This window comes from Hypanus sabinus, chromosome 7 (genome assembly GCF_030144855.1).
Source record: "Hypanus sabinus isolate sHypSab1 chromosome 7, sHypSab1.hap1, whole genome shotgun sequence".
Classification (NCBI taxonomy): domain Eukaryota; kingdom Metazoa; phylum Chordata; class Chondrichthyes; order Myliobatiformes; family Dasyatidae; genus Hypanus; species Hypanus sabinus.
In genome coordinates, this window is record NC_082712.1 from 130788611 (window position 1) to 130814967 (window position 26357).

General features: G+C 42.3%; 1 protein-coding gene across 4 annotated transcripts in view; it reads left to right on the top strand.

Annotated features, from left to right (window-relative positions):
- Positions 1–26357, top strand: part of LOC132397201 (guanine nucleotide exchange factor for Rab-3A-like) — a 65733-nt gene that overhangs the window by 21469 nt on the left and 17907 nt on the right. The window contains exons 2-8 of one of the 4 annotated variants that reach the window (XM_059975639.1): positions 3384–3734; positions 7394–7489; positions 7744–7821; positions 8458–8673; positions 18015–18143; positions 18805–18917; positions 19005–19028. In XM_059975639.1, coding sequence (XP_059831622.1) covers positions 3549–3734; positions 7394–7489; positions 7744–7821; positions 8458–8673; positions 18015–18143; positions 18805–18917; positions 19005–19028 — 842 coding nt within the window. In that variant the 5' untranslated portion in view covers positions 3384–3548. The remainder of the gene's footprint in view (positions 1–3383; positions 3735–7393; positions 7490–7743; positions 7822–8457; positions 8674–18014; positions 18144–18804; positions 18918–19004; positions 19029–26357) is intronic. The other 3 variants (XM_059975637.1, XM_059975638.1, XM_059975640.1) reach the window with 3 other exon arrangements.

Below are 26357 nucleotides of genomic sequence, written 5' to 3' on the forward strand. Positions count from 1 at the left end.
GGGCTGTCTTCCAAGGAAGATGGGATCTGTACAGATGGGATTTTTTGCACCTTGAGTAAAGGGGGTCTATATCCTTGCTGGGAAAGTTTGCTAGTGCGGCTCTGGGGGTTTAAACTAGAGTTTCAGGGCTACAGGACACAGAGTGCCAGGGCAGGTAGTGGAGTGGTTGTGGAGGAAGATGTTGTTTAATCTACATACAAAGACATGAATCAAAAGTTTGAGCACAGTGGGAATAATGTTCTGAGGTGTGCCTGTTTCACTGAAAGGAGAATTGTAGGTATGGCGGATCAGCATTTGGAATCATGACATTGCAGCCATTAGTGAAACTTAGTTGCTGGATGAGCAGGATCGGCAGCTCAATGTTTTGGGGTTCTGTTGTTTTACACATGATAGAGTGGGAAGGATTGAAGGGTGGAGGGGTGGCATTACTCTTTAGTGAAAATGTCACAGCAGTTCTCAGACAGCAGACTAGAGAGCTTGCCTACTGAGGCTATGTGGTTGGAAATGAGGAATAAGAAAGGGATGGCCACGTTAATGGTGCTATATCACAGACTTCCCAATAATCGATGGGATTTGGATGATAACATGGTAAACTGGATCAGCAAATTTGTGGATGACACCATGATCGTAGTGAACTCCACGAAAGGAGATCAAAGCTTTCAGTGGGATCTGGGCCAGCTGGAAAAACGGGCTGAAAAATGGGAGATGGAATTTCATACTGACAAGTGTGTGTGATGTTGCACTTTGGGAGGATGAGACAGGGTGGCACCGACACAGTGAATGGTAGGGTGCTGTAGGAGTGTAGTAGAACAGAAAGATCTGGGAATATGGATCTGTAATTGCTTGAAAGTGGCTTCACAGTTATATAGAGTCATACAGAGAGCTTTTGGGTTTCGGAAATCAAAGTGTTGTGTACAGTAGTTGGAATGTTATGTTGAAGTTGTAGAAGACATGGGTGAGGCCTTGTTTGGAGTTTTCTGTGCAGTTCACCTACCTATAGGAAAGATATCAGGAAGTTTACAAGGGTGCTGCTGGGACCGGAGGATCTGAGTGAAAGGATAAGGTTGAATAGGTTAGGACTTTGTTCCCTGGAGCATAGGAGAGTGGCAGGAAATTTGGTAGAGGCATAAAAAATTAGGGGCTTTTTCTGTTGAGGTTGGTGAGACTAGATCTAATGGTCATGGGTTAAGGGTGAAAGGTGAAATGTTTGAGGGGAACTTCACTGAGAGGGTGATGAGAGTGTGGAATGAGCTGCTAGTGGAAGTGGTGGATGCAGGCTTGATTTCAACATTAAGGAGAAATTTGGTTTAATACATAGATGGGAGGGTTGTGGCGAGCTATTGTCCAGGTGCAGACCAGTGGGACTAGGCAGCATAATAGTTCGGCACAGACTGTAGGCCAAAGGGCTTGTTTCTGTCATTAAGTCGTCAGGAGGAATAGGAATTGTGACGAGCTTGGGTGCACATGGCAGAAAAACAGAGGGTGATCAACCAGGAAATGTGTTCTTTTACAGCTAGGCAACAGTGGCACTGAAATTAAGATAAGGCAATACTAGTCTCAAGTACAGAGCAACTCTAACTGGTCCGAGCCTCCCACACTACAGCAGAATAGAAGCTGTGGATGCTGATATTGGCAATCCTCCTGTCTCAGATTCCTGGGAAGTGTAGTGATCCTTAAAATGTTGATTTTTCACTGTGATTCAGCAATCCTCGCATTCCTGTGGTCTACAACACTCAGCTTACTGGAAAAGCTGCCTGATGGAGCATAGAATTTTATTTTGCTATCTTTGTAGCCTCCACCTTCTCCTGGTCACTAACATTTCTATAATTCTATTCACGTTTCTTTTAACTTCAAGGAACCATTTATCACCTGTTTCATCTCAGACAATGAAGTACACAGATAGCAAAGTAATTTTACAAAGGAGACATCATCAAATGGTTAGTCCTGACCTAACTCTACATTCTCCTTTACTTCTAACTCTGTAAGTTTAAAAAATTATAAACAAAAGTTCAGTGTTTTCCTAAACAACTGAGAAATGATGGAGGATGTATTTAAAGGTCTTGAATAAATACATTTCTGGGTCAGATTGTATTTTTCCTTGCCTGTTGTGATTAAAATCTATAGAATCACTCAAGAAACACTTAGATATACCAGTAGGATGACATAATTTTATGTGGATGAATTGAGATAGATAAACAGATTGGTTGGACTCGGTAGCACATTGAATAAAATATCAATGTAGAGTTTATCTTTTCTAGTTTCTGTTCCCAGGATTTTATCAGTCTTTTAAAATTGAGAAGCTGAGGTGAAAAGTTCTGAGATCACATGAAGTAGGAGATGATAAGAGCTAAAGTATTGGTAATCAGGTGACAGCGTTTGAATTTAAAAGATTTGTAGATTGTATGATGGAAAAACTGAACAAGAAATTTGCTGGTTTTGATGTTTTGAATTCATGACAGTGGTGAAATCCTAGCTTTTGACAAAACATTGTTTTGAGGGCAAAAGGTTGATAGATTTTGCTTAATCAGCTGATTTGTAGTAATTTAAGTTGGCAGTGTTTGCATTATATATGAATTACATATCTTGTGTTCTATGTGCCTGAGAAAACCCATTAATTTTGGGTACAATTGTACAAAAAGCATTGAAAACATGATTATTCAGTGCATTCTCCATGCTGAATAATAGCATGATGCTCAAAGGAATGGAAATGGTAAATATGACTGGAGAGGACAATTACATGTAATTGGAGCTGTGATTATGTAATTGGAGCTGTGATGTCTCGATGGTGGAATATCTTGTGCAATGTTACTGCCTACATGAAGGTATGGTTATATGGCTTCACAACATTCATAGCAGGATGGATCCTTAAATTTCCACTTTTGCGGGAGGTTACCACAACCAAAATAGGGAAGATAGTACCAGGGTTCTATAATCCCAGGACGACTCTGCTTTCCTATGATTTGGTCTCCAAGTTATCCATTATACCAGTGGTGTTTACTTACCTTGTATTGAAAAGCTGTTATAATTTCCTCTTTCTTGAGGTTATTCTTAGTTCCAATATGTTATCTAATTTTTCCTTCACTGTTTTACAGAAATGTACTAATAGTTTGCAATCTTTTGCCAAGTAGTGTGAGGACATACCTTTAGCTAGTTTCAGATTTTTTTTTCGATCCATCTCTTTCTATTCCTATTTTCTTTCATTTTTCCTCATTCCCCATTACTAGAGATCTCTATTTTTCTTTCTCTCCATAGTATCTCACCCGTTTGGTTCTTTTCATTTATCCCCTGCATTAGTTTCCTGTGGATGCTCTCCTTGTTTCCAAGTGCCATCCATCCCAACCCTTCTCATTTCCCGTCCAATGTCTTTTCTCTGTCTTTTTCAGATTTTATTCCTGAAGCAATATCATTATTTGGAGTGGACTGGTTCACCCTAATGGCTTGGGTACATCACAAAGGTTCCTCTCTATCTTTCCACCAGGGAGCAGAAGCAAGCAGTTGGGAGTCAGTGTTTGTCCAGTAACCGAACTCTTAGCACTTGGAAAGAAGCAATGCCATTGGATGATGAAGCTGTGCCTGAGCAGCACACAGCAAATGCTCAACAGGAGAACTCTGAGCCCATGAGCGAGGAGATGCTTCGCAATGCTTATCACCTTTCCCGGCTAAGGAGCTCCTCGGTAGAAATAAGGGAGAAAGGGTCAGAAAGGCTGAAGGAGGAGCTGGCAAAGGCACAAAGGGTAAGTGGGTACTCTCTGTAACAGAGGATGGAGACAGCAAAGATCCAAGCTTTGGGATGGGCAGCAGGTGGTAGTGGGTTGGGGTTGGGGAGTGGATGCTGAAGATGTTATGAGATGTTTAAGAGTAGCATAAATTAAATGCATTTGTGATCCAAAGTACTTTATATTGATGCAAAACCTTTGGAAGTTTTATGTGCAATTATGCAAATTTATAGTGCTCTATTGAATTGGTGCCGAAGTCAACAGCAGTGCCACCGACAGATATAACAAGGCAACAGGATACTGTGAAGTAGAATGTTGAGAACAGAGTAACACGGGACAGGCCATTCAGCCCACGATGTCGTGCTGATCTTGATGCCAATTTGTCCTCCTCCAGTTTATCATCCATCTCTCTCCATTTCTTTCATATTCGTCTGTTAAACTCCACCAAACTGTCTGATTCCTCTGCTGCCCCCTGGTAATCCATTCCAGGGAAATGCCACACTCTCTGTAAAGACAAACTTTCCCTTTAAACTTCCCCACTCTAACCTTAAAACCGCATACTCTGGTGTCTAATCCCAAACAAGAGAAAATCTGCAGATGCTGGAAAAAGCGGAATCTCCCAGTGGCCACCTGTTTTAAATCCACTTCTGGTTCCCATTCCAACATGTCAGTCTGTGACCTCCTCCACTGTCGCAATAACGCCACAGTCATTTAGAGGAGCAACGTCTCGTTCTGTCTAGTAGCATCCAGCCTGATGGTATGAACATCAATTTCCCAAAATTCCAGTAATATCCCTCCATCATTCGCCAATCCACTTTTTCCTCTCTCACCTTATCTCCTCACTTACCCATCACCTCCCTCTGGTGCTCCTCCCACTTCCATGGCCACTGTCCTCTCCTATCAGATTCTCCCTTCTCTAGCCCTATATCTCTTTCACCAATCAACTTCTCAGCTCTTTACTTCCCCTTTTCCCCACTCCTGGTTTCACCTATCACCTTGTGTTTCTCCCTCCCCTTCCCCCGCCTTCTTACTCATCTTTTTTCTGCAGTCCTGCTGATGGGTCTCTGCCTGAAATGTTGACTGTACTCTTTTTCATTGATGAAAATGCTGAGTTCCTCCAGCATTTTGTGTGTGTCCTCTTGTGTCTGATATTTTGACCCTGTGGAACAAATTCTGATGTCTGCCCTACCTACGACTGTCCTATAAAAACCTCCATCAGGGTTCCCTTCAGTCTCTTAACGCTTCAAGGAGAACAACCAAGTATGTCCAACCTGTTGTTACAGGTAACCATCTTCTGCACCTCATCCATAATCTCCACATCTGGCCTATAAAGGGGTATCCAGAACTGCATGCAACGCTCCAAGTATGGTCTAATAAAATTTTATATAGTTGTTGCTTGACTTCCTTACTCTTATACTCAGCAGTCTTACACGTAAAGGCAAGCATTCATACAGCTTCTCTACCACCTTATCCATTTGAGTAGCCCTTTCTAGTGAACTGTGGGCTTGAACCCCAGATCCTTCTGAATCCCAGTGCTCCTGAGGGGACTGCCAGTAAATGTATACTTCTTCCTTTTCACCTCCCAAAGTGTGGCATTTCACACTTGCTTGGATTAAACTCCATCTGTCACTTCTCTGCCCCTATCTGTAGCTAATTTACACTCAGTGGCAGCTTATAGGCACTCAGTGGTACCTATACTCCTGCTCGTTAATGCAAATATCTGAATCAGTCACACGTGGTAGCAACTCAATGCATAAAAGCATCCTGACGTGGCCAGGTTGTTCAAGATGTTCAGGTGCTGTTCGGACTAAACATCAGAATGGGGAAGAAATGTGATCTAAGTGACTTTGACCGCGGAATGATTTTTGGTGCCAGACAGGGTGGTTTGAGTATCTCAGAAACTGCTGATTTGCTGGGTTTTTCGTGGATAACAGTCTCTAGCGTTTACAGAGAATGATGAGAGAAACGAAAAACAGTGAGCGACACTACTGTGGGTGAATACGCCTTGTTAGTGAGAGGAGAATAGCCAGACTGGTGAAAGCTGACAGGAAGGTGACAGTAACTCAAATAGCCAGGCATTACAACAGTGGTGTGCACAAGAGCATCTCTGAATGCACAACATGTCGAACCTTGAAGTGGATGGGCTACAGCAACAGAGGACCACACAGGAGGTATCTAATAAAGTGGCCACTGAGTGTATATCCACTATCTTCTTCAGAAGCCCTTTACGCTCTCTACAACTCCTTTAATCTTGGTGTCAATTTGCTAATCCTCCCAACTACATTTTCATCTAAATCATTGATGTATAGCACAAACAACAGAGGTCCCAGCACTGCTCCTTGCAGAATACTCTGGTCATAGACCTCCAACCAGAGTATTAGCCTTCAACCCTCACTCTGTCTTCTGTGGGCAAGCCAGTTCTAAGTCCCAACTTGCAATTTACCCGGAATTCCATGCATCTCTATCTTCCAGGTTCAACTTACAATGGGGAACCATCCAAATCCATCTTTGCAGTTGACTTGTCTGTGCTAGAAGTTTGAGCTGCTCACATGTTGATGTAACAAATCTTGAACAGGAGATGACTAGGAGGGTTATCTGTTGTGTTTACCACCTTACCAAATTGTGCATTATTTACACTCCATATACAGTTTGTGCAAAATGAATAGCATTTCAAGGTGGGAAGTGACTTCCTACAATAGGGCATAATGTCGCAGGAGAGAAGACAGTCTATTAGCTTTAACTACCTATTGTAGTTTTAGATGCACAACCAGCATCAACAATGATTTTGTTTTTGGTATCCTTGTTGATGTGCAAATGAGTCCATCCGATTTGAAAATGTCACCCAATAGCACAGCCGCAGACCACTAGTGAGGAATCTTTGAAAACATCTACGTGACGAAGACAGTTAACCGTTTGAATCAGAGAAATTCAAAGCACAGATGGAGGCCATTTGGTCCATTGTGTCCATGCCCAACTTTATTCTAAACTTTATGATATTAGCATTTCTTCAGGGGAAGGAGTGATGATTTAAGGCTGCTGTAAATCTGTGGATAAATATGATTGTTATAAAAAGTTAGCCTTTGAGCTAAAAAATGCCCTTTTACAACAACTAACCTTTTGTAGTTATAATTTGTTGGGGGTCTCCATTAAAAGAAGAGTAGTACATTGTGTATTATAATGTCTCATGGAATCTAGTATAAGCTTGGATATGGGAAATGACCAGTAAAAATTGCTTCAACTGGTCCTTTTATTGTTTTATCTCCCAGTTTGTCTCCATTCCCGTTCAGGTGCTAAAGTGATGCTGGGTCATAGTTCACAGATGCCCAGTTATCTGAGTTAGTTCAGATGCTGCTTGCTGTTGAGTATTTCACATTGCAGCTGCACCTGTTCCTATTCTGTCCTGCTGTCCACAAACACGGAAGCTCAAGCAGAAAGTGCTCTGGAGCACATACAATACAATAGCTAATTTCTCCATTACGCTTGCCTCACAAGACAAAGGCGCTACTTGCGTTGAATATGATTACTCGAGTTGAAACCCACAGGTACAGACAAGGGTCTGACCCACTCGGAAAGATTTTAGATGATGAGTTCACATTGGAGCCACTGAGTAAATCAACCAGTGATGGAGGGAAGTTTTGTCAGCCGTGTGACATGCCTTTATGGTGTTCTTTGCCCAGGAGCTGAAGCTGAAGGATGAAGAATGTGAGAAGCTGTCTAAAGTGCGGGAGCAGTTGGAACAGGAGCTGGAAGAGCTGACGGCTAGTCTCTTTGAGGTACTGCTGGCAATATAGTCACTTTCCAATCACGTACTGCTTGAGGCCTATTTTCCCTCCTCAATTGATGTATGAGGTCCCCTTACTTTGTCTCTCCAAAGAGACTCCTTCCTTGGTCACTGATTCAGAGAATGAATGGCTCCCCTAATGAAGATGGGGTTGATTTCAGTGTTTACTACTAAAATGGTAAACTACTTAACTAGAATAGCCATTCACTATTACCGTTCTTTCACTTCTCTTTTTTATGTAACCAGGAAGCACACAAGATGGTGAGAGAAGCAAACACTAAACAAGCTGCAGCTGAGAAGCAGCTTAAAGAAGCACAGGGCAAGGTAAGTGATCTTCATCTCTCACACATATTTGCCTTGCAGATTGGCTTGTCCTGTAGGGAGATTTAAAAAGATCAATACCGTGGATGGTTCATGGTACGCTTGTCTGCCTTTAAGTTAATGGGCAGTTAGAAGCAAATGAGATTAGCATGTATCCAGGTCAGCATGGACGAGATGGGCTGAAGGGCTCGATTCTGTGCTGTATGATTCTATAACTCTAGCATGAGCTTCTTCGTTAATGTTGAGGCTGTGGGACATGTTCATCAGGCCAAAATATAACAATAAAAAGGAAAACTGAGCCAAAGTGATGATGGACAATAATGGTCAGTTTTGTATTGATAGAATGAAGGAGTGAATTACCTGAAGATGGAGAATTTAATATTGACATTAACATCTCCAATGTGCTCACACAGATGAGGTGATGTTCCTCGAGCTTGAGAGATGAGATTAAACTTTTCTTTCAGATAGGTGGTTATAAAATGAACCTGTGGCTGGCTGAAATAAAAATATTCATTCCTCCCCATTGATCTACTTCACCTTCTTGTGCAACAAAAAACCACACAAACAAGCTATCACAAGTTTTAGTAATTTTCTGTTATTTTGCTGGCCAGTGAGTAGTTACTCTTTTTACCAATTTAGATCGATGTGCTACTGGCAGAGGTAACTGCACTGAAGACACTGGTTATTACGTCTACACCATCATCTCCCAATAGAGAGCTACATCCACAGCTCCAGTGTCCCTCTAAAGCTGTCTTTAAAAAGGGCCATGGTCGCAACAAAAGCATGAGCAGTGCCATCGTCACAGCAGCAACACAGAACGCACAGTTGCAGACTCTAAATAAGGATGGTAGGGAGGTAAGTGTAAAAGTATATCTGATATATGGTCAGTCTATTCCTCCTCTCTTAGTTGTCTGTTCCTTTTGCTTGCCTGTCAGTAAGCCTGCTAGTCTCATTGTATGCCAGCTTGTTCCTCTGCTTACTTCTCTGTTTGCTCTGTCTCCCTGTATACCTATCAAGTGAGTCAAAGTACATGTTCCTCAGAATGGTATTGTCTTTGAATAAAGTCTTTGAGTTCGCGAGTGAGAGAGCGGCATTGTTACCATTTGAAAGGAACAAGTCTCGCCAGGAGTGAGTTTTATTTGAGCCACTAAAAGAAGGGAGGTGCTATCAGAACGGCTATTATGGGAGCAGCCATTGTCGGAGTGTGTTAGAGTGGTTAGACTTTGGTTCAACAGGCTTTGGTGAGAACAGGTGGAGCCTAAGTGTGCTGAGTCGTTATCATTTATTTTAATTGTGGCATTTGGGTTTGGAAAGTTGAGTCAAAGGATTCAGAGAGAAGATACAGGTAAGCTTTTTCTTTTGTGTGTAAATTCTTAGTCTTTGGTTCAGTGTAGATAGGATGGCTAAGGCAGTAGAATGCTCCTCCTGTGAGTTGTGGGAATTCAGTGTACCTGACAGTCTCTCTCAGACTACATCTGCAGGAAGTGCACCCAACATCAGCTCCTGTCTGACAAGATAAAAGAAGTGGAACTCAGGGCCGGCCAGGAGGGTGAAACCTCAGAGATGAGACTTTTACTGAAGAGGTCACACCCAGAGAGCAGACGCCAGATAATAGATGGGTGACCACCAGGAGAAGTAAGGGGAGTAAACAGTCAGTCAGGGCTCCCCTCAGCAACAAGTGGATAATGGTGGCAGTGGTGACCCATTGGGGCACAGCAGAAGCAGCCAGGCGAGTGGCACCGTGGCTCTGCAGGGAAGGCTGAAGTCAGGCAGAGCAATTGTGTTAGGAAACTCGATGGGGGACCTGGCAAAGGCTGAAAAAGGGGTGCCAGGTTGGTGCATTACCTCCTATGCTAGGGTTCAGGAGATCTGGGAGAAGCTGCAGAATATTCTCAAAAGGGAGATAAGCAGCCAGAGGCATTGGTGCCATTGGCACTAATGACATGGGAAGAAAGGGGAAAGAGCTCCTGTGCAGAGAGTTATAGGGAGTTGGGAAAGGGGCTGAAGGGCAGGATCTCCAAAGTAGTCAACTCTGGATTCCTCATCAGAGCAGGAATAGGATGATAGAACAGATGAATGAGTGGCTGTTGGGGGTGGCAAGGTTTCAGACTCTTGGATCATTGGACCCTCTTCTGGGGCAGCGTTGGCGTGTACAAGAGGGACGAATTGTACCTAAACTGGAGGGGAACCAATATCCTGGCTGAGAGGTTCACCAGTGCTACTCAGGAGGGTTGAAATTAGTTTGACAGGGAGCCACAGCACCAGGTCAGAAAGTGGAGAGGTGGAGAGAAAGGTAGCTATCAGGGCCAGTAACAACAGGCAGAAGCAAAGTAATGGAGAGTTTGAAATGTGTATATTAATGGAGTATTATGGATAAAGATAAATGTAGAGTGTTGATCAGTAGATGGAACTATGCTATTGTGGCCATTACAGAGACCTGTTTGAGACAGAGAGAGAGAGAGAGAGAGAGAGAGAGAGAGAGAGAGAGAGATGAATGGGTGCTTAATGTTCCAGGGTTTTGATGTTTTGAAAACATTGACAGGGCAGGAAAAGGGAGTGGGAAAGTTACAACTAATTTGTGGACAATATCGCTGCTGCATTCAGAAGGGACATAATAAATTGAATTGACTTTATTTCTTACATCTTTCACGTGTGTGAGGAGTAAAAATCTTTGTTACATCTCCGTCTGACTGGCAACTTGTAGTAATTTGTAATAAATAGTATCTGCAGTAAGATATGTACCAGAACAGTCAATATAGCCTAGAAATACAGTTGTGTCAGCATGAATTAATCAGTTTGATGGCCTGGTGGAAGAAGCTGTCCAAGAGTCTGTTGGTCCTGGCTTTAATGCTGCAGTACCGTAGCAGCTGGAACAGTTTGTGGTTGGGGTGACTTGGGTCCCCAGTGATCCTTCGGGCCCTTTTTACACACCTGTCTCTGTAAGTGTCCTGAATTGTGGGAAGTTCACATCCAAAGGTGCTTTGGCTATCTGCACCTCTCTCTGCAGAGCCCTGTGTTTGAGGAAAAGGCTCTGAGTCTATACGAGTAGAACTGAAAAATAAGAAGGGTATAATCACTGATAGGGTTGTACTGCAGACCATGTAGTAGCCACCCGGACAAGCAGATTAAGAAAAGGTGTAAAAACAAAAGGGTTGCTGTCATGGGGTCTTCAGCTTCCCTAATATAAACTGTGACCTTCTTAGTGGCAGTGGTTGAGATGGAGCAGAGATTGTTAGGTACATCCAGGAGGGTTTCGTAAATCAATATGTATAAGAGGAGAGGCTATACTAGACTTGATGTTGGGTAATGATCCTGGCCAAGTGACTGACCCTTTCTGTGGGTGATCAGTTAAGGAACCGTGATCACAGCTTCCTATGTTTTAAGGTAGCTATAGACAAGGTTGAGCATGGACCTTGCAGGAGAGTATTAAACTGGAGAAGGGCAAATTATGGGAGCATTAGACAGGAACTAGGGAGAGTTAATTGGGAACAGCTGTTTTTGGGCAAGTCCACATCTGACATGTGGAGGGTGTTTAAAGACCAACGGCACAGAGTACAGGACAAGTGTGTTCCAGTCAGGAGGAAGGACAAGAATAGCAAGATAAGAGAACCTTGGATGTCTAGATTGGTGATGAATTATTCAAGAGGAATAAGGAAAAGTATGTAATGCTTAGGAAGCTAGAATCAAATAGAGCCCTGGAGGATTATGAAGAAGTCAGAAAAAAACTCAAGAAGGGAAATTCAAAGCCCAGGAGGACCCATAAAAAGTTTTTGGCAAGTAGAATTAAAGAGAATCTCAACATATTCTATATATACATCTGAAGCAAGAAGAAGACAAAGGAGAGAGTGGGACCACTCTAGGATAAAGGGGGAAACATTTGGGTGCCAGGTCAGTGTAGTGGACAGCACAATGCTATTACGGCCCGGGGCATTTCAGAGTTCAACTTCAGGTCTGTACGTCCTCCTCGTGGAATGCATGGGTTTTCCTCGAGTGCTCCGGTTTCCTCCCACATCACAGATGCACCGTGAAGTTCATAGGTCAGTGTAAATTGTCCCATGGTTAGGTCAAGGTTAATCAGGTTTGACGTGGGTTGCTGGGGCGGCATGACTTGAAGGGTCTATTCTGTGTTGTATTAACAAATAAATAAATAATGCTTGGATGTGAAAGGTATATGTGAGGCCCTTAATGAGACTTTACATCAGTATTTACCAAGGAGAAGGATGTTGAGGACAAGGAGATCAGTGCTGAGTGTATTGATGTGCTAGGACATTGAGATAAAGGAGAAGGTAGTGTTGGGTCCCTTAAAGCACAATAAAGTGGATTAGTCCCTAGAGCCTAATGGGATGTACCTCGGTTTATTGAGAGAGGCAAGAGAAGATATTGCTGAGGCCTTGACCAACATCTTTGTGTCCCAGAGGTCTGGCTTAGCTTATGTTGTTCCAATATTCAAGAAGGAAGCCGGGGTAATCCTGGAAACTTTAGACTGGCGAGTCTCACGTCAGTGGTAGAGAATTCTTTGGGATAGGATTTATGAGCATTTGGAGAACTATGTCCTAATTAGGGAGGGCCAGCTTGGCTTGTGTGAGGCAAGTCGTGTCTTACTAACTTGATTGAGTGCTTAAACGAGGTGACGAGGGTGAATGATGAAAGTGAAGTTTTAGATGTTATCTACATGGATTTTAGTAAGGTGTTTGGCAAGGTCCCTCATGGAAGTCAATCCAGAAGATTATAATGGATGGGATCCATGATGAATTGGCCGTTTAAATTCGGAACTGGCTTGCCCATTAAAGACAGGGTGGTGGTTGAAGGGACTTATTCTAGCTGTGATTAGTGGTGTTCAGCAGGGATCTGTACCAGGATCTCAGTCATTTGTGATGTATATAAATGATCTGAATGAAAATGTAGATTGGTAGGTTAGTAAGCTTGCAGATGATACAAATATTGATGGTGTTGTGGATAGTGCAGAAGACAGGCAAAGATTACATTGGCATATGGATCGGTCGCAGATATGGGCGGAGAAATGGGAGATGGAATTTGACCCGGCAAAATGCAAAGTGTCAAACCTTGGTAAGTCAAAATGAAAAGAGATCGCTCACAGATAAGGACAAGACCCTTAAGAATGTTGATGAGCAGAATGGATCTTAGGGTCGAAGTTTATAGCTCCATGAAATACAGGTTGATAGTGGTTAAGAAGGCATGCTCGCTTTGATTAGCCAAGGCATTGACTTCAAAAGTCAGGAAGTTACGTACAGTTTTACAGAACTCTAGAGGTCACATCTGGAGTATTGCATACGGTTCTAGCCAAGCTATTATAGGAAGGATGTTGAGGCTTTGGCGAGGGTGCAGAAGAGGTTTGCCAGGAGATCATGTACTATAGCAAGAAGTTAGAACAACTTTGGCTGTTTTCTGTGGAGTGGTGGAGGCTGAGGGGAGTCCTGATTGTGGTTTATAAGACAGAGGCATACATAGAGTAAACAGTCTCTTATTCCCAGGATTGAAATGTCTAATACCAGAGGGCATGCATTGAAGGTTCGAGAGGGTAATTTTAAAGGAGATGTGAGAGGCAAGATTTTTTATATATATACAGGTGCCTGGAATGTGCTGCTTGAGGTGGTGATAGAGGCAGATACATTAGGGACTTGTAAGAGACATTTAGATAGGCATGTGAATGTGAGGAAAATGGAGGGATATGGACTATGTTGGCAGAAAGGATTGCTTTAGTTAGCCATTGTTTTGGCAGACATTGTGGACTGAAGAGCCTGTTCCTAAGCTGTACTGTTCCGTTTTATGTTCTCTGTTCTTTGTAATGGGAGCTTCACACACAAAAATGACAATTTATTTGAGTCCTGTCAGAAGACCGTCATTGTGAAATCCTGAATCTATTAGCTTTTAACCACACAGTCCTTGTGGCTTCTAGATCCCAGCTAATATTTCACTGTGACCTCTGGCATTTAGTTTTCATCAGACCAGCATTTTGTTCCAAGGGTAGCGTTAGCCCAGTTTGACATGCTCATATTTCCTTCAATCCTTGAGCATCACTGAGTTAAACTCTGTGGAAACAAATCTGTTTATCATCAACCTCCAAAGCAAATTTGATAACTCCAACTTTTATTTAACTACTATTAAGAAATTAAATATAGGTAAAATTTTTGAAGTTAAGCATTTAAGAGAAATGTTATGCTATCAGCATAAGTAGCTTGATCTGAAATGAGCAAAATCATGGGGAATATTACTAAGGAAAAACACAGGAGATTCTGCAGATATTGGAAATCTTAAGCTCCACACACAAAATGCTGGAAGAAGTCAGGAAGTTGGGCAGCATCTATGGAGGGAACTCAACAGTTAATGCTTTGGGCCAAGACTTTTCCACTAGACCCAATGAAGGGTCTCAGTCTGAAATATCCCCTCCATAGATGCTGCTTGACCTGCTGAGTTCCTTCAGCATTTTGTGTGTGTATATCACTAATTATGTTAGATGGGCAGCAAGTTAAATTGGTTAACTTTTGATCACACTCTGGAGAAGTGTGGGAGGAAGTCTTAAATGCTTCCATTCAAGAGGTAACAAGTATGCAAGCCAAAATTTATTTGCGAATGGTAAACAGGAGTAATGTTTTGCATTGGAGTAGAATTAGGCCATTTGGCCCATTGAGTCTGTTCCACCATTTCATCGTGGCTGATCCATTTCCCCCCTCAACCGCGTTTTCCTGCTTCCTCTCCGTAATCTTTCACGCCCTGACGAAACAAGAACCTATCAACCTCTGACTTAAATACACCCAGTGACATGGCCTCCACATCCGCCTGTGGCAATGAATTCCACAAATTCATTACCCTTCTGGCTAAAGAAGTTCTTTCTCATCTCTGTTCTAAGTGGATTTCCCTCTATTCTGAGGCTGTATCCTCTCATCCCAGACTCCCCCACTAAAGGAAATACCCTCTCCATATACTCTCTATCTAGTCCTTACGGAATTGAATAGGTTTCAATGAGATCGCCTGCTCATCCTTCTAAATTCCAGTGAGTACACGTCCACAGCCATCCAACGCTCCTCGTATGATGGTCCATTCATTTTTCAGAATTGTTCTTGTGAACCTCCTCTGAACCCTCTCCAATGTCAGCACATCCTTTCTTAGATAAAGGACCCAAAACTGCTCACAAAACTACATGTGAAGCCTTACCAGTGCTTTATAAAGCCTCAACATTACATCTTCGTTTTTATACTCTAGTCCTCTCGAAATGAATGCCAATATTATATTTAGCTTCACCACTGACTCAACCTGCAAGATGACCTTTAGGGAATCCTGTATGATGACTCCCAAGTCCTTTTGCATCTCAGATTTTTGAATTTTCTACGCATTTAGAAAATAGTCTATGCTTTTGTTCCTTCTACCAAAGTGCATGGCCATACACTTCCCTACACTGTATTCCATCTGCCACTTCTTTGCCCATTCTCCTAATTTGTCCAAATCCTTCTGCAGCCTCTTTGCTTCCTTAACACTACCTGCCCGTCGATCTATCTTCATATCATCCACAGACATGGCCATGTAGCCATCAATTCCATCATCCAAATCCTTGTCATATAACATAAAAAGAAGTGATCCCTACACTGACCCCTGTAGAAAACCGGTAGTCACAGAAAAGGCTTCCTTTATCCCTATTATTTGTCTCTTACCAATCAGCCAATTCTCTCTCCATGCTAGAATCTTTCCTGTAATACCACGGGCTCTTGTTAAGCAGCCTCATGTGTGGCACCTTGTCAAAGACTTTGGGAAAAGCCAGTTACATAACATCAACTAATTCTCCTTTGTCTATCCTGCTTTTATTGTTTCCTTAAAAGTATTCCATTAGATTTGCTGGGCAAGATTTTCCCTTAAGGAATCCATGCTGACCTTGGCCTACTTTATCATATGCCTCCAAATATTCTTAAGATCCCATCCTTATCAATCGACAGCAACATCTTCCCAGCTACTTAGGCCAGGCTAAATGAGAAGTGCAATTTTATCACTTATATGAAATGATATTTGACACTTCCTCTATGAAAGAATACTATCAAATTGCGTGGGTTAAAAACTGAATTAACCCATCAACCTGAGCTTAGTGGACTCTATTTGAGGTTCTTTCTGTTCATATTTATTGCTGTGCTCTTTGTATTCTCTTTTTATCTTTCTTTTGTTCCTTTCACTCTTTCCTCTTCCTCTCATTTCCTCACCCCACCATTCTGCTAATTTTTTTCCCTCTCTTGTCCTCTCCTCCCTCCCATTCCTTACGGGAAGGGATGGTGGAGTAACGAGTGAGGTTGTGTTTAAATGTGTCTGTGTGTGTGATTGTGTATCTGCTTCTCTCCCCTGTGACTGTCTTTTAATGTGCTGTCTTTTGAGAACTGAATTAATATTAAAGTGATTCTGCTGTTATTCTCAAAACTTTGAGTTGCTTGTACTTTTCTCCATAATGGTGATCTTCCCTGTCTGTCTTGTATAATATTCAAATTCTTCTAACGTTAATTTTTCATGGTGCTCCTGAAGCCAGGGGTACCTACTCTTCTGTCTCTGCTTCTCTGTATCGTACCTGGGAGGGCGATCTATGTCACACCTGAGCCATTTGAGCACCTTTCCAAGTCATCATCAAAGCGGGAGCATCAGGTACTGTTGCCACCTTTTGCTCTGCCCAGTCTAGAATGATATTCTGAAATAAATGTACTTATGTCTGCATGTTTGTTCCTCCTCATCCAATCTGCACTGAAAAAATTTATTGGAAGGACCTGCTCATGTGATTATTCATCTGCAGCCCAAGCAGATAAAATGTGATTAAATAGTTAATATACAGGTAACAAGGCATATTATAGGTGTGCTGCACATTGCACCTTTGACTGAATGCCTTCCCTAGCTGCTGGGTATAAGGGTAAGCGAAATTATCTCTGGGACCTTCTCAATCTATTTCTTGGTAGACGTGATATAGAGCTCAGACTGCTAATTTTGAAATGCATCGGCTTTCTCAATTGATAACCACAAACAAGCAGATAATCAGTTAAAGAGAAAAGAGGAATCAAATGGAAGTCAAGATATTAAGACCAAGTCAATGAGTAGCAATATTTAATTACCCCTGGAGGATTGACCTTGGAAGTAGTGGGTGTTTAGGGTAGATTCATTCCTCCTCTGTCAATGAGAATCAGGGTACTTCCGTCCTGACAAGTTCTTTAATACTGAATGCATTGCTCCTTTATTCCCCACAGTCAGTTAGGGTACCTGATGAATGACTGTGCTATGGCCTCACCACTATGATCAGAGTGCTCCGTTATGATTGGGTTAAACAGCTTTTTCACTGTGACTGGGGTAAATCAATCACTTGTAAACATCCAATGATTGATTGGGACTTTCTCTTTCTTCTTAAATAAATGAATGACTGAGGATGACTGGGGTTCATCCTTTCTTCAGGAACTAATAAATAGGGCACTGCCTTTCCTCACCATTAATCAATGAATAAATTGGGGGAATGCCTTTATGCCAACCAACTGAGGGTTAATCTCTTTACTGTATTAATCAGCAAGGTGCATCTAATCTTGTTACTAAGGCTTTAGACATAAAAATAAAAGTATGAAACATAAATAGAATGGGAAAACTGGCAATTAGGTTCATTTTTACTTCAATTCCTTATTTAAATATTCCTCAATATATTTTGAAGTAATGTTGGGATTATAGGAAGCGTGTGGGAATGCATACCAAGAAAATACATTGGGAGGCATGGTGCATGACCATATGCACAGAGGAATTGTAGAAATCATCACTGCTGTACACAAAATTAGATGGTAGGTTGAACTGTATGATAGATCTTAGAGTGGGGAAGGGAAAATTAATAAGAATAGGTTATTCTCAAGAAAGTTGCTTAACCTTAACTCCCCACCACAGAGTCTGATAACCTGCATATGTGTGGATGTCCAGCAAGGGTAGGATTGTCCTTTGATTTTGTTGTCTAACACGGCCTGTTGATTCATTTTACTTAAAAGTAACATCGAGTGGGCTACCGATGGGCATTTGATACTCATCAATTTGTACTCTGGGGTGAGTCAGTGTCTTTTAAAAGAGGAGGGAGAATATACGTTTCCTTAATAACAAATCAGCAGTGATGGCGTTCTGTTTAAAGGTGCACATGACAATTTAGAAGCCAGCAAAATGCTGTTATTAATGTGAATGCCTTTCCATTGCAGATCGACCTGATTTTATTTGATGAGTTCCAGGCATGGAAGGAGGAACCGACTCTGGATAAGGCTTGCCCGTTTTTAGAAAGGATTTACCAAGAAGACATTGGTCCATGTCTTTCCTTCGCCAAACATGAGGTGAGTTTGTGAATTCCTCATGGCCATTTTAGAAGATGAAGGTTCAATTTTCAAAGAGCCCATGTGATGTCTTTTGAACCTTGAAGCAACATTGAATGCAAACCTTGATTCAGTTCAGTTCTGGTTATGAAAGTACAGAAGTTACTGTTCATTACTTTCCGACTTTATGTGCAAATTTTGATAACTGCAGTATTGTTGAAACAGTGAAGGAATTTCAGAGGCAGCTGAGTCGAGTGTAATATTTAAACCTTAAAATAAGAAGAAAGTGGAGGGGAAATGAAAGCAGTGCTACAGTTATCTTATTTCTTGTTCTAGAACAGCTGTTAGTATTAGATAGGAGAAAGATTAGACTATAACTGAGTTTTAGGTCTTTCTCAATATTTGGGCAAGATTATCCCCTTGTTAATAAGAAAATTCTGTGTATGTTGACTAATATTTTTTGTCTATTTCTTCTCTTTCCTGTCTCTCTGCCATGCTACCCTATCCTCCCTCTTTTTGTATCTTGTATACTGTGATTGTCTGCTTCTGTTTACCTCTATGTGTGGCTCTCATCGTCTTTGTTTATGCATTTGTTGTCTCTGTCTTGTGCTTTGTCCTCTTTGTTTCTTTTTCTGCCTCATTATTTATTTTCCTTCCCTTCACTCTCACTCCTGTTTCACAGCTGACCGAAGCGGTCCAGGCTGCTGTCGAGAACAACACGTTGAGTATTGAACCAGCAGCTGTCCAAGCGCTACCAGTGGTCAAAGCTTCAGCTATAGAGTGTGGTGGACCAAAGTAAGAACATACTCTTCATAGCTTTGATCTAATTGTTATTAATTGGCCTCATTCTCCTCTTGATTTGATGTTCTTTCTCTCTTCTAGTGGGTGGCAGGCTGAAGTAGTGACGTAAGTGTTTACATAGATATTCCCAGTCCTAATGCAAACTAACTCCGGGTTATAACAGCTCATACTCACAATATTAACACAGCTTTATTGTCTTATTGGACTTCATAATTGTATAAATTATGAATAATGGGCTTCAGCAATTTGTTAGATTCTGCTTCACAGTGTGTAGGATGCAGATTTCAATCTAGGCCTTCCTGGTGTATGTACCTACCTGCTGGCTGTAAAGTGAAAGGAAAAACGATACTATGAATTCAGCTCCCAATGACTGGACCTTAGCACTTTAATTGTATCAAACTGTCAGCTTTAGGGGAATTGTGTGATGTTTGATAAGGAAAAAGAAAATCCCACAGTACTGCAGCAGAGGGCAGAATGAAGCATCTCACCGCATTAGAATGGTATGTCCGTATTCGAATTTGTATCCCGAACTGTACAAAGTGTATGAAGGATTTGAGGACATATAATTTCCATTTAAACTCTTGTACCATTAATTGTATGAGGTGCCTTAAGAGTATAGTAAAATGTCGTTTTCATTCCACTTTGTTGTATTTTGCGTAATTAGTGCTAAATTAAAGTAATCATTTAAAAGTTTAGGCTCAGGTCTAGGTAAAAAGGTCAGTTTTGAGAAGACAATTGAATCCCCATCACTGAGGTAGACTTGTTTTTTTAATTCACTTAACATCTTCCCAGGTTGTATTGGAGTATAAAAGTTGCATTGTTTGCTGTGTAACCAATACTATGTAGTCTGAGTTTGCTATTTGCTATGCATGTATCCAATTTAGTAGGAGAATGAAATCTTAAGAATGTAGAAGACAATGGTGTGTTAATGAGAGGTAGCTATAGATGTAGATTAAGTCAATGGGTAGAAACAGTAGTGGTGGATGTGATATGCAACAGTAGACCGATTGCATATGCTAATACAACTAAACCAGGAGATTGCTATAAAAAATGCTATGTATAAGGATTGGTGGGCAATCAGCGACTAGCTCAATGACTGTCTCAGCTTTGATTTGCAAATTAAAGTTTAATACTTCTTGAAGAATCTTCTGCGTCTCCTGGTCATTTGTGAGGCACGAGAAACCACTACAGTTGCTGTTTTTTTTCCCAGTTTGCCTTCTTCTGTTTGAGGGAGGGCATCATAAATGGCTTCCTGACAAACCCCTGAATGGGGTGCCTAATTGTGGCGTTGAGTTTTGGTATTTGTAAGGCTCATCTCTGCAGTGGTTAATGTTTTCCACCAGCCTGGCAAGGCCCCATTTTGAAACCCTGACAGCACTTTGCTTCGTTTCTCCCACCATCACAATAGTCATTCTTTAAGAAAACATTGAGTGCATTGTGCGTGGCTTCCTTTAAGGGCTGGCTCGCATGTGCCAATGGCTGTGCAGTCTTGCAATAAATCAAGAAGAGCAGAAGGCATTGAAATTGACAAGACATTCACTGAGCTGACGTTAGGAAGTTGATGGTGTCAGTAATCTTCAACTGTGACAACAGTCCAGTTTTGTGTGTGCCAAAATTTAAGGTAGCAAGAGTAACAACAAAAAGTGGAAAAAGTTTAGATGCTACACACATAGGTGGTCAGCAAGGTCCAGATGTGGATTTGGTAAATTGGATTGAAAAACCTTGGATGATTAGCCAAGGCTGTGCCTCCTCCTGCTTGGGACCTTTATCTGTAGCTGATGTTCAAATGCATATGGTCTGTCAGAATTGGGTTTAATATCTCTGGCAGATGTCACTCTAGATTTTTTTTGTATGGTTTCAGTCGGTACAGCCTCCACAGAGGCCTGATCTCAACATCACTGGGCTGTCTGGGATTACCTGGAAAGCCAGGAGCAAGTGAGACAGCCAAAGTCTGCAGAAGAACTGTGGCAAGTTCTCCAAGATGCTTGAAACAGCCTACCAGCCTATTTCCTTTATTTAAAATTAAATAAGTAGTGCAAAAAGAGAGGAAAAAACTTGATGCTGTATTCATGGCTTCATTGTCCATTCAGAGATCTAATGGCAGAAGAGAAGAAGCTGTTCCTGAAATGTTGAGTGTGTCTTCAGGCTCCTGTACTACCGTCTTGATCGTAGCACCGAGAAGAGGGCAAGTTCTGGGTGATGGGGGTCCTTAATGACGGATGCCACCTTTCTGAGGCATTGCCTTTCGAGGATATCCTACATGCAGCAGAGGCTGCATTACGGAGCTGGCTGGGTTTACAACTTCTGTAGCTTTTTCCAGTCCAATACAATGGCACCTCCATACCAGATGATGTCATAAACAGTAAGAAGTTCTTCAAGCTACAACTGTAGAAATTTGTGAGTGGCTTTGGTGACATACCAATTCTTCTCAAACTCCTAATGAAACATAGCTACTGTCGTGCCTTCTTTGTAATCACATCAATATGTTCGGCACGGACTAGAAGGGCTGAGATGGCCTGTTTCCGTGCTGTAATTGTTATATGGTTATATGTTGGGCCCAGGATAGTTCGTTCAGGAACTTGAAATTGCTCACCCTTTCATGCTGATCCCATATTGAGGGCTGGTGTGTGTTCCCTTGACTTGCCCTTCCTGAAGGTGGCTTGATAAGTGGCAACTCTGCGTACAGCTCCAAAAGGAATCAAATATTCCAGTTTAGGACCACCACAGCTGAAATCCATGGTTGCAGCCATGGGTACTTCAGTAAACAGCATTGTTTTAAGATGTTTGAAACATCTATTGATATTCAAAGTCAACAAGCCTCGGATGGCAGACTTTGGTTACAGGTTCAGTTCCCCTTTAACAAAATGGAAACTGGAATGCTGTGCCAGTCAGCGGGTACGAATGAAACTCAGAGGCTTGAAACTTCCATTCCTGACTGTCCTGCTGTTGAATATTTATTCTCTGGAAAATAAATTTGAAAACCTCTAAGCAAGATGGTGCTACCAGAGAGACATCAGAGGCCAGTGTGTACCCTGCTTTATGGAAAGATGGCTCACACTCGCAATTTTGGATGCAGCACAGCTTCTTCGGCAGTCTCTGCAAAGACAGGGCAGTCTTTTACAGACAGATGAGGTGGACTATCTTTTGATTCAATCATCGTCGTGCACAAACATGGTGGCTCTATCTTAGTCCTGCTCACCCAACCTGGACCATCTAGCGGTCAAAGTTCATCCTTTTTATTTGCTGAGGAAGTTTTCTGCTTGGTAGCAGTGTATGTTCTACATCAGGCCAGGACTGGAATAATGGAGGACCGTAATCAGCAGGCATGAAACTGCGCACCCTGATGCCTTCCCTGTCATTGTGGGAGATTTCAACCAAACCAGCTTGAAGATGTCTCTGAAGAACTAAGACCAACCTTACACTTGTGGAACCAGAGGAGCCAGCACACCTGACCACTGTTATGCCCTCATCAAGAAAGCTTATTGTGCCATTCCACATCCAAACTTTGGGAAGTCTGATCACCTGGCTGTACTTCTACTCCTAGCGTATAGACAGAGACAGTACACACAGTATCAGTGGTGACGACCAGGATCAAGGGAGGCAGAGAAATGCTCACAGGACTGCTCTGAGTTGGTGGACTGTTCAGGGATTTGTGTTTGAGTCTGAATGAATACACCACAGTTGCCAGCGACTTCATCAGGACCTATGTGGATGGGTGTGTGCATTTGAGAGCATGCCGGACATACCCAAATCAAATGCTGTGGATGAACCAGGAGATGTGTACTCTGCTTGAGGGCTAGATCTGTGGAATTCAATACTGCTGATCCAGAACAAGGAATCCAGATATAGCCTACAGAAGGCTATTTTAAGAGTGAGAGAACAATTCTGGTTGAGGTTAGAGACCGAATCAGATACACGTCAGCTGAGGTTAGGTTTGCAGGCCATTACCTCCTGCAAAGTGAAACAATGTCATAAATGGCTGTGATGCTTCACTCACAGATGAGCTCAATGCCTTTTATGCACACTTTGAAAGGGAGAATTAAAAACTACTATGCAAATCCCTGTAGCATCTGATGACCAGGTCATCTATCTTTGAGGATGATGTCAGAACATTCACCCTCGCAAGCTGACAGGCCCTGATACTGTACTTGGTAAGTCATCGAAAGCCTGTGCCAGCCGACTGGTGGGAGTGTTCAAGGACATCTTCAATCTCTCACTGCTGACGTGGAGGTTCCCACGAGCTTCAAGAGGGCAACAATCATACCAGTGCCCAAAAAGAGCAGGGTGAGCTGCCTCAACGGCTATCGCTCAGTTGCACTCACATCTACTGTGATGAAGTACTTTGAGAGGTTGGTCTCGGCCAGAATCAGCTCCTGCCTAAGCAAGGACCTGGACCCACTGCATTTTGTGTATTGCTACAATTGGTCTATAGGGGAAGCAATCTCCCTGGCTTTTTACTCTGCCTTGAACCACCTGGACAATAGTCATACCCATGACAGTCTGCTTTTTATTGAAATTATTTAATTCTTTTATCAGCGTTCATCACAATCGTTCCCTCAGTTCTAATCAGCAAGCTCTAAAACCTGGGTTTCTGTACCTCTCTGCAACTGGATCCTTACCGAGAGAGCACAGTCTGTGCAAATGGGAAATAACGTCTCCTCTTGCTGACAGTCAACCCTAGTGCACTTTGAGGATGTGTGCTTAGCCCACTGCTCTTCTCTCTCTACACCCACGATTGTGCGGCTAGGCACAGCTCAAATGCCATCTGTAAACTTGCTGACGACACAACTATTGTTGGCAGAATTTCTGAGAGTGATGAGGAGGCGCACAGGAGTGAGGCAGATCAGCTGGTTGAGTGAGTGATGTTGCAACAACCACCTTATACTCAACATCAGTGAGACCAAGGAATTGATTGTGGTCTGTCTCCATGCCATCCAGTAAAAATATTGTTGGGTGGAGACAAAAATCCATTGCCTGTAGGCTCAGGTTACTACAGAGCTGGCGAAACTGTAAGAAGGCTCAGTCTTGTGTGAGAGTGTGGAGAAAGCAATGAAGTGGCAAGCAATATAATTTGAATGTTGGGTCTATAACTAGTGTAGTTTCAAGGGAAACAATGTTAGGATAATACTTGTTATTTTGTAGTGCTGTGAGGTTGAAAACTCTTGCTTTGATGCTCGTATTGATATTAATTGTAGACATTTTATGTCAGAGTTTTGTTTTTGGAGGATGAAGGTCTGACCAAATGTGTGGACGATACAAAGACAGGGGAGCGGCAAGTAGTGTTGAGGAAGCAAGGAATATACAGGAGGACTTGGATAGATTAGGAGAAAGGGCAAAGAAGTGGCAGATGGAATATAGTGTAGGGAACTGTATGGTCATGCACTTTGGTAGAAGGAATAAAGGCGTGGACTAATTTCTTAATAGGGAGAAAATTTAGAAATCGGAGTTGCAAAGGGACTTTGGAGTCCTCATGCAGGATTCCCGGAAGGTTAGCTTGCAGGGAGAAGGGAGGAAAATGGGTTTTGGTGGAATAATAAATCAGCCATGATGAGATGGGGGAGCAGGGTCATTGGGCTGAATGCTCCAATTCTGCCCCTATGTCTTACGCTCTTGTGTCTTTTGATATTGAAATCAAAGTGGTTGCAACTTGGTTAATGCGCAATGCATCCAGAATCAGAATCAGCTTTGTTGTCATTGACATCTGCAGTGAAATTTGTTGCTTTCTGGCTGGGGTATGGGGCAGGTGTAACAAATTATATTAAGTTATAATAATTTAGTTAAATGTAAAAGAGGATGTCACGTTTATGAAGCCTTCAGAAATCAGGTGGCAGAGGGAAAGCAGCTGTTCCTAAAACATGGTGTGTGGGTCTTCAGGCTCTTGCCCCCTGATGGTAGTACTGAGAAGAGGGTGTGTTCCAGATAGTGAGGGTCCTTAAAGATGGAAGACTTCTTCCTAAGGCACCACCTTCGAAGATTCTGGGGAGGTTTGTGTCCATGACGGAGACAACCCTCTGAAGCCTCTTATGATGCTGTGCATGGGCACCTCCATACCTAATGATGATGCAAGCAGTAAAAATTTTCTTTTATGTTACTGAAAAGGCAGAAGTAAGTTATTACTTATGCAGATTTACTGCATGCTCAATGTCTTGCTTACTGTTGTAAAAGTAGGCTCCTCCACTGTCTTAGCACATAAAGCCTTAACAGGAAACAGTCGGACCAACTGATTATCTGAAGAAAATCTTGGGTAAAATAATTTTATGTCGTGCTCAAATCTAGTGCTGGTGGAAGTATTTGTGACTTCTCTTCTCATCTGAAATGCCCAGAGATTGCTCGAATATTTTTCATGATTATATAAATTCTTATAATTCCTGCAGATAAGTGGGAGGTATTATACCTCAGAAAAACAAAGGAGTGTTAGAACTCAGTATTACAGGATTAAACAGCTTACTGAAGTTTAACTCTTTCATCTTCAACTTCACCAGAGGATTAAATGAGCATTTCCAAATTCCTTTCTTATTGTCTGGCCACAAAAGATCTAGGTGATTCTTTCAAAGCAACTTCACATAGAGCTGCTATTTTACCACTGAGTTGTGTTTGCAGACTTGTGAAGCAGTTTTCAAAAAAATGCTTTTTTTTCCACCTTTCTTTGCAATACAGCTTGTCCAAACCACAAACAAGTATGTTGTATTGTTACGTATCCCGTAACTAGATAACTTACCAGCAAAGATAGAGACATCTGTTGAAGTCTGTTGTCACTATTTTCAAACGTTTTTATTTATAAAGGGACACAAAAGTAGGGTTAATACATACGTTCAGATAGTGCACATCGTCAACGTTCAATCTAGAGCGCGGGTATAGTAATAATCATCATTAAGAAGTGAGCTCTGCTGGTGTCTAGGGGTTAATAGATTGTATGTTGGAAATATAAAAGTCACTCTGAAAGTCTGCAGGCCTCAGCCCTTTGAAAATCGCTGGGTTTTGCGTGGGGCGACCGAGAGAGAGAGATTGGGGGAGAAGAGAAAGAACTTGCCGAGTCTCGATGAATCTTCCGTGAAATCGGGGGAGCGTTGGTTTCCTCTCCCCGATGTTAGTTAAAGCGGTTTTCTGTGATTCCAGCCACAGATTCCAATCCCGGAATCTAACGCACGTGGCTTCCTTCAGAATGGCTTCTCACTGCTGCGGGATCGATCTCTCGTGTCTTCTGGGTGCGTCTGTGGGGCTGTCCCCTTGAGACTCTCCTTTATACTTCCTCACGGGGTCGCAGGTGTCAATCAGGTTGGGATGATGCAACCTCTCTCTCAACCAGTCCACCTTGCCCGAGGGCTTTTCACGTGGTCTCCATGAGACAATAGTCGCTGGCATCTTATTCTGTATCCCGGGTGGGACATGCAATTTTGCACGTTTCTCTCTCTCTCACTTCCTGGGTCTACTGAC